General features: G+C 45.9%; 1 protein-coding gene across 1 annotated transcript; it reads left to right on the forward strand.

Annotated features, from left to right (window-relative positions):
- Window positions 1-7,630: 7,630 nt before the first annotated feature.
- Window positions 7,631-14,744, forward strand: inpp5ka (inositol polyphosphate-5-phosphatase Ka; the record flags this gene model as incomplete). Its single annotated transcript, XM_080549252.1, has 12 exons — window positions 7,631-7,881; window positions 8,414-8,518; window positions 8,867-8,975; window positions 9,229-9,345; window positions 9,957-10,132; window positions 10,525-10,636; window positions 10,981-11,090; window positions 11,387-11,645; window positions 13,366-13,503; window positions 13,997-14,080; window positions 14,360-14,464; window positions 14,633-14,744. The coding sequence occupies 12 exons, from the start codon at window positions 7,631-7,633 to the stop codon at window positions 14,711-14,713; spliced, it is 1,647 nt and encodes a 548-aa protein (XP_080405378.1). The 3' UTR covers window positions 14,714-14,744.
- Between the last annotated feature and the right edge of the window lie 230 nt (window positions 14,745-14,974).

Raw genomic sequence — 14,974 nt, forward strand, 5'->3', positions numbered from 1 at the left:
AAATGTTGAAAAGAGAGAAAAACAAAAATACATATACATTGCTGCTTGAAAGAATGTGAAGTCCATTATAGATAATTTTTTTGTTTTTACCATGAAATCTTTATTTAATCAGAACCTCTTCTTTATCTGACATAACAGGGTTATATTGACCAGTTCCATACGTTGGTTAGAGGGAATCATGTGTGTAGTAGGACAACTAAATGAAGAAATTAGTGCAGGTGCAAAAATAAGTGAACCTCTTCAGTCAATAGCTTGTGGCACCTCCATTAGCAGTGATAATTAAGCAATATCACACGACCTCGAGTGTGATATTGCTTTTATACAACAGTTCTACAGCGCCATTTATTAGTTAACAAGTAAGTAATAAGTGACAACAGATTATGATTTGTTTGTTTATTTAATCATATACCCCGCTTCAGGTCCTGCCACAGCATCTCAACTGGATTTAGTTCAAAATGTGACTTGGCCAATCCAGAACACACATCCTCTTTATCCTGAGCCATTCTGTGGTAGATTTGTTTGAATGCTTTTGGTCGTTGTCTTGTTGAAAGTCCCATTACAGCCCAGCTTTACCTCCTAGATTGATGGCTAGAAGTTCTGTTAAAACAATCTCCTGGTATGCCTTACAATTCATGGTTCCCTTATGAATGGCCTGTTGATTTGTAACAATATTACTTTCCTCAGCTCTGAGCAGCAGTGGCAGGGACCAAGGGACCAAGGGACCAAGTCATTTGTGCTAATCATCTTTCCCCCCTCCTTTTCTAACCTTAGGTGGAAGAGGTCACGTGTATAATGAATTGACTGCTTACTCCATTGAATGCTGAACAATAATTAAGCAATATCACACGAGAGGGAGTGTGTTATACTGAATCACAGACGTGCTGATATTCAGTTTAACAGCACGACCTCGAGCGTGATATTGCTTTTATACAACAGTTCTACAGCGCCATTTATTAGTTAACAGTAATAAGTGACAACAGATTATGATTTGTTTGTTTATTTAATAATTTATTTTGGCTCCGTCAACAAAACATAGTTCCGCAACTGTACTGTTGCCTAGTAACCTGAACACAAACATCTGCAGGCTAGCTACTTTGTATTAACGGTCATTTCGGAGTGATACATATAGTTAAAAGTCCCAGTGCTGTTATACTGTATATCAGCACTCATGGAATGCCTCTTGTCCAATCAAATTACTTGGTCGGAACTAACTTGTATAATCATCTTTTCCCCCTCCTTTTCTAACCTTAGGTGGAAGAGGTCACTTGCACTGGCGGACTCATGGGGGGGGCAGGGGGGGCGGCCGCCCCTCCTGGTGCCCCCACGGTTGAAAAACGTCTCTCTTAAGTGCCCTTTTGAGCAAAAATGCCCTTTTGAGTGGCGAAAATGAGTGGACGTGCCCTATTGGCTGCCCTTCCAATGGTCTAAACTTGACCATGTGCACTGATTTTCATTTCGCCCCCCCTGCCCTTCAAACAGCCTGAGTCCACCACTGGTCACGTGGGTAATGAATTGACTGCTTACTCCATTGAATGCTGAACAATAATAACTCTTTAATCAACAAGTGTTACTCCTTAACCAAGAGTAATCTATCCAACTGCATTTACTAAACTGTGCCCCCTGGCGTCCAGAATGTGCAAGGCGTTATGCCCACTCCTGAAGTATTGTAATTCCTTCTCCGACCACCATGCTGACAGCGGCGCTATTACAGATTGTAAATTGACAATATGATATGGAGGCAGAAATGGTATGACGGTATTAGAAAGCACACGATGGGCATGACTCATCAGCATTGTTGTGGTCCAACCTGATGTTTTTTTGTCATCATCTTTGTTTCATTTTCTGTCTGGCTTCCTCTTCTCTTGTGTTTTTTTAAATACAATTGTTTATGTTCTTCCTCTCTGTATTTCCCTCAGACAGTGGAGGCTGGTGGAGGATAGACATTTTAAAAATATTTTTAAAATAACACCACACAGGCATTAATAAACACCTATTGGATCAGATTATGTAAAAAAAACGTCACGAAATGTGTGTTTGATACCATTCCATATTCCATGCATTACAATGAGCCTGTCCTCGATGTCTACCTCCACTCTGTGCTGAAATGCCAACTCTTGTGTTGCACATGGCTTGGGGCTAAAGGATATTAAGGATATTTGGAGCACTGAAAGATGTGGAGTTATTATTATGCAGTATATTTACAGTCTCTTTGTGAGGTCAGAGAATGAAACATTATCACATAACTGTATTTTTCTGTATTTATTCACAGGGAACCTTTACTTATAGTGATTAGGGAACAAAAACAAGTTCAACATGTCATGAGTTTAGAATGATACGGTTCTATCTCCGTTTAGAATGATACGGTTCGATCTCCGTTTAGAATGATAAGGTTCTATCTCCGTTTAGAATTATAAGGTTCTATCTCCGTTTAGAATGAGAAGGTTCTATCTCCGTTTAGAATGATAAGGTTCTATCTCCGTTTAGAATGATAAGGTTCTATCTCCGTTTAGAATGATAAGGTTCTATCTCCGTTTAGGGCAGTTCAGAGATATTGAGCGTCAAAGTTTTTACATTCCATTATGTTTTGTGAGATGGAACCTTTGTATTTTATGAATTACTAACTCAGAAATGTCAACATTTAAAAAAAAGAACCCCACACAGGCATTAATAAACACCTAATGGATCAGATTATGTAAAAAAACAAAATCTTGACCAAAAATGGAGATAGAACCTTATAATTCTAACGTCACGACATGTGGAATGTTGTTCCCCAATCTCTCACATTGCGTGATGTGTCATGTGACTAAAGACAGCTGATGTTAGTAGTGGCTATTTAAACAACTCTGAACCACGGATTACAGTTTCTTCTTCATAAAGATTCTTTTTGTCATTTTTGTCATTTTTGACCTGTATAGGAGTGCTTGAGATATTAACATTCAGAGAATTAATTAAAATTAAATTAAATAGTATGGCAAAAACATGATCACGGACGGTATTGCCCTTTTAAGAAATAGTTGTATGGGTGCAACAACCTATGGGCCCCACACGTCTGTTATTGCCGTTTTAAGATGAGGGCGTTGCTTTGATACATGAGGAAGTCGGATGTAAACACAGTGATGTGACAGATAGATAGCTCGGTCTCGTCCTCTTTAATAGAAGCTCAAGTCTCACTCCACATCAATTATTTAGTTTTCAATCCGAATGAAAGTTCGCTACGAATTAACAATCACATGTCAGGTAGCTAGTAAAACCTGTTTTAATGTTCTAATAATGCTTGTGGAATGCTACTAGATAGCTAGCCAAATTATCTGTCGATATTATTATAAACATTGTGAACATTGTGATCCAACTGTAACTGTATGTAGATCGCTTTGCAGCAGCAATGATCTAGTTATGTAAGCATCTTTGCTAAAGAGACACTATTATGATATCTATTATGATATGATAGCCACGTGTCCGTCTGTCCATCCCTACGACTCGTTGTTTTGATTCAGGGTTAATAACTGTCCATCTTCACAAATATGTAATGTAGCACTACTGTATTTATAGCTGGTTTAGCTAGCTAGCTAGGCTGCTGTAGCTACTGAATTAGCTAGTTCAGACAGACAGACAGACAGGCAGACAGACAGACAGACAGACAGGCAGGCAGGCAGACAGGCAGACAGAGAGACAGGCAGACAGAGAGAGAGAGAGACAGACAGACAGACAGACAGACAGGCAGGCAGACAGACAGACAGGCAGACAGAGAGAGAGACAGACAGACAGGCAGACAGACAGGCAGACAGAGAGAGAGAGACAGACAGACAGGCAGACAGAGAGAGACAGACAGACAGACAGACAGACAGACAGACAGACAGCTAGTTATTCAAATGCAGAATAACTGTTCTGTTTTCATATTCATTATATACCTGTTGTGAATGCAGTGCTGCTTACGATGTGGCCAGCTAGCTAGGATAATGATCTGTGTTGATGATTTTGGATATGTTATTATGTTGTGTAGCCGGTGAGATGATGAAGATGATGATGGACAATGACAGCCAGTCCAAAGCCCCCCAGACTTCAGACAGAGACAGAGACCCCATCATGGAGAAGACCTCCACCATCATGGACAAGACCCCCTGCATCATGGACACTTTCAGGTGTGTAGCATCATCCGTCGTTCCACCTGTCTGTCTGTCTGCCTGCCTGCCTGCCTGCCTGCCTGTCTGTCTGTCTACCTGTCTGTCTACCTGTCTGTCTGTCTGTCTGCCTGCCTGCCTACCTGTCTGTCTGTCTGTCTGTCTGTCTGTCTGTCTGCCTGCCTGCCTGCCTGCCTGCCTACCTGTCTGTCTACCTGTCTGTCTACCTACCTGTCTGTCTGTCTACCTGTTTGTCTGTCTGTATGTCTACCTGTCTGTCTACCTGTCTGTCTGTCTGTCTACCTGTCTGTCTACCTGTCTGTCTGTCTGTCTGTCTGTCTACCTGTCTGTCTGTCTACCTGTCTGTCTGTCTACCTGTCTGTCTGTCTGCCTGCCTGCCTGCCTGCCTGCCTGTTTGCCATAATATGGAATCTGAGGGACCATGTACGTTCTACTCATTCCACTCATTCTCATTCTATAGTTCTACTCTCCCTCTTGCTGACAAAGGTAGTTTGGTTATAGCTATAATCGCTTTCATTGTGGTGGGTGGTGGCTATTGATGACTAGCTATCATGCCAGAAAAACAATAACTAGTCATAACAGTTGGATAAAGCACATGCCATGTTGCACAACAGTTTTGAAAACATGACAGCATTTCGTTGTAAATGACTGATTTGACTTCCACTTGACTCCAATGTTCAGTTCAGTACTACTAGACAAATATGTGTGTTGTCGTGCTGTTGGATTGTTGATTTACCAAAGTGTTAACGAAGTGGTTATTTGGAGACAAACATGTACACGCCTCCTTAAGATCTGTAGGCCTATGTGCTTTAGCCATCCCCTTATGACAGTCGCTGTCATCTTGATATTGATTATGATTATGGTGGAGGATATTGATCTCAGATGCGTTGTGTCATTCCAACCATTCAATGTAATGGATCAGTGATGGACTTCAAACACGGTTTGCTGGGTCCTCAGGAAAATAGATTTATGACAGAATTGCAGCGTATACGATACAGGCACATTCTCAACAAACAAACTCCAACCCAACAACAAGATCTTTTCACACAGACAGAAGCATAAGCACCCATCTGACAGTTGTTGACATTCCCCATCAGACCATCCTGCAGCTGGTATCTATCAACAAACCATCTCTCAGTCTGATAAAGTGCCCTCGATTTGTGAGACTGCATTTTCACCTTCTGTAATAACAGGGTATCCGCGGTGTCTTGAAAAGTATTAAAAGTTGATAAATCAATTTTGGGAAAATAAAGACCCTTAATAAGTATTAAAAAGTCTTATCACGATTTTATGAGGTCTTGAATTTTGTTGGTATTTTTCTGAATTAGACTCTGTCCAAAGAGTTTGAGTCCTAAAAACTTTTAGTAAAAGTGAATTTATTCAGCAAGATGAACCGGAAATTGTGTTGTATGATAGTGGTCTAGTCTATTGCAAACTAAAACTGTTAAGTTAAAGGTGTCACTGATGTAAACGGTTACAGCTCGAAGTGGCGGTGAGGTCTGGAAAAATATTGACATGGTCTTTAAAAAGTCTTAGAAAGGTATTGAAATTAACCTCAAGTTTCCTGTATATACCCTGAATAAATCTACTCTAAACACAGTGGATATAATTGAATGAATACACAATGGTTATATAATGAATAGAAATATGAATCAAATCTAACACGACGTGTTTGGCATGACAGCAATAGTAATATTTAGTAGCTATCAGAATAGCTTCAGATCTCAGAGGACCACGCTAAAACATGTTGAGAAACACTCCTTATAAGGTCTAGCTAGATATTGCCCAGCCTCAACACAACAGTGCAATCTTTTCATTTTTTATTGGTGGAAGTGAAAGTGTGTGTGAATGGGTGAATGAGAGGCCGTTGTAAAGTGCTTGGGATAAAGGTGCTATATCAGAGGGCCTGTGTCAGGGGGGTTGTGGTGATTCGGTTGTTAAGTCGTGACGTGTTTCCGGGTCCAAAGTTGGCTGAGGCGCTCTCTTCGAAATGCCTCAGTAATAATAATAATTCATTATATTTGTATAGCGCTTTTCCGAGGCTCAAAGACGCTGACAAATATGGGGAAAACGGGAAAGTGCTGTGTCCCTTGTTGTATGAATAGATCCCAGTCTAAAAAACGACTGAACTGTCATTCTACCGCTGTAGTACACTGGTACTCTGGTGCTGTAGTACACTGGTACTCTGGTGCAGGGAATTTCTGGTTTTGACCCGGAAATTGCTAAACGTCACGTTTGACGTCAGACTTAACAACCGAATTAGGTTTCCCAACACATTCCTCTTGGGTATTAGAGGAATGACTCAAGCCTTTTCCTGCAGTGGAATGTCCAGCCTGCAACAACAGTAGCTAATCACTGGACCCACACTGCAAAGGACTCATAGGGATATTGTCTTTAAAGCTTTTTGGTGACTATTTTAAGGTTTTCTTGGGTTACGGTTAGGTTTTCGTGTGCTTATAGAGAGACCCATTATGTCCCATACCCTATATCCTATATTATGACATCACAAAGCAGGCTCATTGTAAATGTATGGAATGTAAATGAGGAATTCTGCATTCCATTCCATGCATCACAATGAGCCCCTCCCTCTTTGATTTCTACATCAACAGTCCAGCCTCCCCAACCTGTTTTATGGTGCGTACGTGGCTACTGCATGGCCAGATGACTGTACCACCACTGCTACAACCAACCTACCTTCCCTTGCTAGTTAAGTTACGTTTCCTCGTTTCGTAATGGTATTGAGCAACTGATCCGGATTGCATCGTCATTGTGGAATGGTGTTAAGCAAGTCATTTATAGACTGGTTTATGTTTTCTAACATTAATAGGGTTTCATTTGGGTTTACTAACACGCAACAGGTCTCACATGGCCCCACTCCCTGAGACAGATTACCCCCATAATCCCTTTCAGTCCACTTGAGCCCCCCCCCCCAAAAAAAACAAAACCTGCTTAGGACATAGCTTCACTCTGTCTCACTCACTCACTCACTCACTCCTTGCCTGGAACATAGAAGTCATTCCATTTGTATTCATCAATTGTGAGGATCTTTTTTAGGCAGGACTTTTTGGGGATCGTTGCCCAATTCTCAGACTCAAACAGGCTACATATTATACATATTATATCTCCCATTGACGGGTCATCAAACAAAGAGGACAGACTGCACGGCATTTTACTGTTTTGTTCCTGCGAAGCGTGTTGAGAACACAGTTATCGTACGCTAAAGTCTGGATCGAACACTCGATTGATTTCGGAGTTCATTCCTCTGGTTGGACCATTCAAACACGGGACAGCCTCTGCTCCACGCGTACCCTACAATCCCCCCGGAAAAACTTGACTTATCAGTCATCAAATTTGGCTCCTGAGGACCAAGCAAAAGAGAACCGGAATCAGCCCGTCATCAGGACTCTTCCTGGTCCCTTCTCCGGTGGTACCATCCAGTCGCACCTCCCCCCACACTACTCGGGGAAACTGAGCGTCGTTCTCGAGCCGGAATGGAGGAGATCGGCCGTGTGTTTGGCAGCATGGGCCCCGGGCCCCGCCTCCGTAACGACAGCGTGACCAGCTCAGTCTGGTCCTCCAGCAGCCGGCTGCTCCTGAGTCAGCGCGTGGCCCAGCTCATGGCCTGTGTGGACGACCTGGACCCCGACGACCAGCTGCAGGAGCAGGTGGGCCGGACCCTGGACCACGCCCTCCTGGCCTGCGGGAAGAGGGCCGGGGGGCGGCCCAAAGGAGACAAGTTCAGGTGGACGTTGGACGTTAGGCTACAGCAGGGGTTGCTGCTCTCACTCTCTCTCTCTTTCTCTCTCTCTCTGTCTTCCTCTTATCCTTTGAAGCAGTGGGGCCCGGTGTCTAGAAGTAGAAATCAGGGGGATGGGCTCATTCATTGTAATGTTTTTTTAGGCAGGACTTTTTGGGGATCGTTGCCAAATTCTCAGACTCAAACAGGCTACAGCACTGAGAAACGCCTCTCCTTATACCTCTCATTAACGGGTCATCAAACAAAGAGGAACTCTAGACTGCACGGCATTTTACTGTTTTGTTTTGGGCTCATTGTAATGTAATGATATCATTTGCTACCACTTCTTCTCATTCCGTTCCATGCATTACAATAACCATGCCCTCAGATTTATACACCCACCAGCCTCCCCGGCTTTGTGTGTGTGTGTGTGTGTCTCTCACAAGACTGTGTTAGCCTGTTGAGCTAAAACCTAGGCTCTCTCTGTCCCTCTTTTTACCTCTCTCTCTCTCTCTCTCTGCCCCCTCCCCCCTCGCAGGCTCCACATGGTCACATGGAACGTTGGCACGGCTGACCCTCCTGATGATGTCACCAACTTGCTCCAGCTCAACTCCCCCAAGACCCCCGACCTCTACGTGATTGGGTGGGTGGCAGGATGACCGTGACATGTTGATTGGATAGAAAACTCTATCTATGATATTTGAATTGGATTTGTATATGGTGTGAATCACATTTTCAGTGCTCTCCCCCCTAGATAAAGCAAACTATTATTTTCCTGTGACCTGTGTGACCTGTGACCTGTGTGTCTGTGACCTGTGTGTCTGTGACCTGTGTGTCTGTGACCTGTGTGTCTGTGACCTGTGTGTCTGTGACCTGTGTGTCTGTGACCTGTGTGTCTGTGACCTGTGTGTCTGTGACATGTGTGTCTGTGACCTGTGTGTCTGTGACCTGTGTGTCTGTGACCTGTGTGCTTGTGTGTTCACTGTTCCAGCCTCCAGGAGGTGTACGCTGCTCCTCTGAGGTTTGTGACGGACCTGGCCTGGGAGGACGCCTGGAGTCACCTCTTCATGTCCACGCTGGCACCGCTAGGATACCTGAAGGTAGAGAGGGAGGGAGGGAGGGAGAGAGCGAGAGGGAGGGAGGGAGAGAGAGAGAGGGAGAGGGAGAGGGAGAGAGAGAGAGAGCTTGGTTTTATATAGCGCCTTTCACAAACCCAAGGACGCGTTACAGAATATTTACAACAATATTTACAACAATATGTGTCTGTCATGAATGTATCCTAAAAGTCATATTTGTGCCCAATAATAGGGGATGCTATGCTAATAGGGGATGCTATGCTAATTGTTGTTGCAGGTGTCCTCCATCAGAATGCAGGGTCTCCTACTGCTGTTCTTCTCCAAGCTGGCCCACGTCCCGTTCATACGAGACATCCAGGCCACCTACACACGCACTGGCATCTACGGCTACTGGGTAAGATCCAGTGGTGTAGTCTAGTTGTTTCTAGTGGGTATATTGTGATTTTTCCCTCCCAGCCTCATATCGTTCATTTCGGAACGCCATAAAAAATAAATCTGCGCTCCCTGTCTAACGTTATATATCTAACATTACATGTTATAAGGTCCCAATGGTCCAAAAGTCAAGTGCTTCGTAACACAGACGGGGTGAATTTTATGAATGAAAGTGAAAGTTCTGTCACAAAACGCTGTTACGTATCCTCACACATTTTTAAGTGGGTATATGGAAATCCTTGGCCTTTCCTAGTGGGTATACGGCGTAGTCCTGCGTATCACCTAGACTACACCACTGGTAAGATGAGATCTAAGATCCCAAACTGGCATCTATGGCTACTGGGTAAGATCTAAGGTCACAAACAGAGATGCTAGCTTTCATTGATGCTTCTATTTACCATGTGTTTTTCTTTGCACACCATCTCTCTTTCTCTCTCTCTCTCTCCCTCTCTCTCTCTGTCTCTCTCTCTCTCCCTCCCTCTCTCTCTCCCTCCCTCCCTCTCTCTCTCCCTCCCTCTCTCCCTCTCTCCCTCCCTCCCTCTCTCTCTCTCTCTCTCTCTCTCTCTCTCTCAGGGTAATAAAGGCGGTGTGTCTGTCCGTCTGTCCTTCTACGGCCACATGCTGTGCTTCCTCAACTGCCACCTGGCGGCCCACATGCAGTACGCCTCGCAGCGCGTCGACGACTTTGAGTACATCCTGGACACGCAGACCTTCAACCCCCAGAACACGCCACGCATTCTCGACCACAAGTTAGTGCGCCGTTTCAGTTTGATGGAGGAACTGAGGGACGGACTCATTGTAATGCATCATGGGATGTTAGGAGGAACGGTTTCAAACGTGTGTGTGAACAGACTCGTCGTGCTGTCCGTCATAAGAAAGCCTATGGAGTCAGTGGAGGCTGGTGGAGGTAGAACGTGTCTGATACCATTCCTCATTCCATTCCGTGCAATTACAACGAGCACGTCCTCCAATTTCTACCTCCACCAGCCTCCCTTGGTGGTCCACCATGTCTGTCTGTTAGATTAAAAAATGTTATCTCTGTGGTTGAACTTTGACGGTGGTCTACCTCTCCCTCTTTCACTCCCTCCCTCTCTCTCTCCTCCCCCCTCTCTCTGCCTCCCTTCATCCCTCCCTCTCTCAGACTGGTCTTCTGGTTTGGGGATCTGAACTTCCGGATCCAGGACCACGGCATGCACTTCCTGCGCTCCTGCATCAACAACCAGACCTTCAACCTGTTATGGAGCCAGGACCAGGTCAGGCTTCTGAGGAACACATCTTGGGGGTATTCGGGGGGCGGCGCTGGTATTCTGCTGGTGGCTGTGGCGCAGGAGGTAGAGTCGCCGCCTAATGATCACAAGGTTGGCAGATCGGCGGTTCGAGCCCCGGCTGGCTTCATGCTGAAGTGTGCTTGGGCAAGACACTGAACCCCAAAATTGCTCCCAGTGAGCGGGCCGGCCGGCGCCTTGCATGGCAGCTTGCCGCCATTGGTGTGTGAATGTGTGTGTGAATGGGTGGATGAGAGGCCGTTGTAAAGCACTTTGGAGCAGCAAAAAAAGCTATAAAAAAGATATGACCCTTTGTCTTGTTGTGTTCTCAGCTGACCATGATGAAGAAGAAAGAGGTGTTCCTACAGGAGTTTGAGGAGGGACCTTTGGACTTCCAACCCACCTACAAGTTTAACAAGTTCTCTGTTGACTATGACAGCAGGTAACACTCACACTCACACATTCATTCACTCACACACACAGAGACACACACACACACACACACACACACACACACACACACACACACACACACACACACACAGACACACACACACACACACACATTCACTCACACGCACACACACTCACTCACACACACACACACACACACACACACACACACAGACACACACAGACAAAAACACACAGAAATAGAGAAATTTATTATTTCTCTAAATGTCTTGTCTCTTCTTTTCACGTTCCCTCTCCGGTCCGTCCGTCCGTCCGTCTGTCCAGTGGGAAGAAGCGGAAGCCGGCCTGGACGGACAGGATCCTGTGGCGGGTGAAGCCGAAAGCCGCCCCGCCTCCCCCGGAGCAGAGGGAGGAGGATGAGACGGACTCGGGATTAGATGAGAAGCACAGCAAGCTGCACGAGGAGAAGAAGGAGGAAGAGGAAGAGGAGTTCCCGCTGAAGATCAAACAGGATATCTACACTAGCAACATGGAGTACGGAATCAGCGACCACAAACCTGTGGTGGGAGTCTTTACCCTGGAGGTGAGACACTAGTGACTAGTACCATAGAGCTGACTCAGAGGGGGGGCAGGGGGGGGCGACCGCCCCTCCTGGTGCCCCCACGGTTGAAAAACGTCTCTCTTAAATGCCCTTTTGAGTGGCGAAAATGAGAGGACATGCCCTATTGGTGCCCCTCCAATGGTCTAAACTTGACCATGTTCCCCCACAGTTGAAAAACATCGCACTAAAGTGCCATTTTGAGTGGCAAAATTAGAGGATGTGCCCTATTGGCTGCCCTTCCAATGGTCTAAACGTGACCATGTGCGCTGATGGGGTCCCATGTTGTGCAGTAGGTGCCCTTTTTTCCTTTTCGCCCCCCCTGCCCTTCAAACAGCCTGAGTCCGCCACTGCTAGTACCATAGAGTGTTTACACCTAAGAGTCCCAACTATCTTTACTTCCTGAAACTCGACTAACCCCAGAAACAGACCAGCCAGGCCCTGTCTTTGTCTCATTCAGATGACATGGGAAACTACTGCCTCGTACCGACATACTGAGTCTAATAAGTTATAGACTGCACTTACAGTAGGTCTGGTAAGACATTTAGTATACTGTCTATATATACTTTTTAAATATATATATTAGGGATATTATTCGAATAATCGTGGGTGCTATGAACATGAGCATTCACCACCATGCATCTTTGTCACGCGAGGTGATAAAGAGTACACGGTTCCATTTATAAAAACTGTCTCTGTGTGTACCACTCGCTAATACCGTAGAGAGAGAGAGAGAGAGAGAGAGAGAGAGAGAGAGAGAGAGAGAGAGAGAGAGAGAGAGAGAGAGAGAGAGAGAGAGAGAGAGAGAGAGCGAGCGAGCGAGCTGGGGACTGGAGCCTCTTTTAACCAATCACCTAATCTGCCTGATTGGGCTCCAGCCCTGCCCACCAGGTAGCCCCGCCCACCAGGTAACCCCGCCCACCAGGTAGCCCCGCCCACCAGGTAGTCCCGCCCACCAGGTAACCCCGCCCACCAGGTAACCCCGCCCACCAGGTAGCCCCGCCCCCCAGGTAGCCCCGCCCACCAAAAGGTTAGTAGGCCAGAGGGCCGCCACACATGCTGAAAGTCCTAAAGGAGAAAGGCTATTAAGAGGCGGCAAAACGTAAAGTTTGAGTGAAATAGCGATGGGATCTAACGCTGGCAGGCAGTGCGGTTTGGTCTCAGATACGTTTGCAGAAGGCCGGCAAATAGCGTTAGCATTAGCTAACGTCAGTCTTAGAAGCTAATGTTATCCACTCTTACAAATGCTTGTGAGTCTGTTGTACCCTTCCAGTGAACACCTAAACTGTCCCAACAGTATTCCATGTTTTTTGCTGTCCTTTGATTCCATGTTTTTGTAGGACACAAGTATGCCATGCTCTGAATGCAGACAGCCTAATACTGTGTGGGGTGACAACTGTTAAAGCAATGTTAATGTAAGACAAACTAGAAACACGACATGTTATAAATTGCACACTGTTGATTTATTCAACTATAGACAATGGGGATTGATGGGTGAACTAATGTTCATGTACCGTAACATATATGTGTATATATAGTGAAGCCTTATCATATCAAATGCTTCTCTTTCATCTCCCTCCACACTCTCTTTCTCTTACTCTCTCTCTCTCCTGCTTGACCCCCCCCCCCCCTCTCTCTCTCTCCTGCCCCTTTCATCCCTCTCTCTCTCCTTCCCTCCTTCCCTCTCTCTCTCTCTCCGCCACAGTTGAAGAAGAAGTCTGAGACAGCGTTGGTGCGTGTGTGTGCCGAGGGGGAGTGGTGTGCAGACTTTGATGCCATGGTGGCCTACACCCCCCTGCAGGCCTTCCCCTCTAGTGCCTGGGACTGGATCGGCCTCTACAAGGTCAGGGATCAGCCTCAGGGGTGGTGGGGGGTGGGGGTACGGTACACAAATACGAAGGACCAGTCCGTTGTCTTTCGACAGGCGTTAGCGTAGTCATGCTAGCACCACCCATGTCACCTGACATCCAGTGTCAATGTAGCTGCCTTGTCAATGTAACTGCCTTGTCAATGTAGCTGCCTTGTCAATGTAACTGCCTTGTCAATGTCTGCTGCCTTGTCAATGTAGCTGCCTTGTCAATGTATTCTGCCTTGTCAATGTCTGCTGCCTTGTCAATGTAGCTGCTTTGTCAATGTAGCTGCCTTGTCAATGTATTCTGCCTTGTCAATGTAGCTGCCCTGTCAAACAATCTATGTCCGCTGAGTAGGGGAGCGTGGGGTATCTTGTCATGCCTAGAGAATCTTGCACGTAGATCCACAGTAATTGTTGGAGGCAAGATCACCACAGGATTATAGTTGTATTATAATTGTATTATAGTTGTATTCCTGTGTTCCAGGTGGGCTTCAGGAGCGTATCAGACTACATCACCTACACCTGGGTGAAGGACGATGAGGTCTCCTTCCATGATGAGCTCATCCAGGTGTGTGTAGCTGTGTGTGTGTGTGTGTGTGTGTGTGTGTGTGTGTGTGTGTGTGTGTGTGTGTGTGTGTGTGTGTCTGTGTGTGTGTGTGTGTGTGTGTCCATATGTGTGCATGTGTGTGTGTGTGTGTGTGTGTGTGTGTGTGTGTGTGTGTGTGTTTGTGTGTGTGTGTGTGTGTGTGTGTGTGTGTGTGTGTAGCTGTGTGTGTGTGTGTGTGCTTTGGTATGTGTCCATATGTGTGCGTGTGTGTGTGATCTAGATGTCTCTGTGTTCCCTCAGGTGTACGTGAGTAAGGAGGAGATCCCGGTGCTCGGAGGAGAGTGTGTGCTGTGTTACTACAGCAGCACGCTGCAGTGCATTGTGGGTGTCAGCTCACCCTTTCAGGTGAGTGCTGGTCTCGGCCTTCAAGAAGAGTATTAAAACACACACACACACACACACACACATACACACACACATACACACACACACACACACGCTCTCTATGTGGATGTGGAAGAGAATGTGTAGCAGCATGCGTCTGACGTGTGTTCGTTCATACATGTGTTTCAGGTGCAGCCATCCAAAGCTGCAATTGAAGAGGGGCTGATTTCAGAGAACATCAACGGTTTCGACAAGGCTGCAGCCACCTAGGACTTAGGCTACTCCTCCTGGACCAGGCGTGTGTGTGTGTGTGTGTGTGTGTGTGTGTGTGTGTGTGTCTTACTGTGTTATACACCCCTCTGGTGAAACATCTACAGCCTTTGACGACGATGTTACTCTAGGTCAGCTGACCTACTCCTCCTTTTCGTATAAATTCTCTTTCGAACGCGTCGTTCCTTTCTCTCGTCCTCGAGGGCATAACTGATCTCACATGTGTTGAGCTTGTTGCTTTGACCAATCCAGTCATGTTAA

The sequence above is a fragment of the Nansenia antarctica genome (genome assembly GCF_963989245.1).
Source record: "Nansenia antarctica genome assembly, chromosome: 19".
NCBI lineage: Eukaryota > Metazoa > Chordata > Actinopteri > Argentiniformes > Microstomatidae > Nansenia > Nansenia antarctica.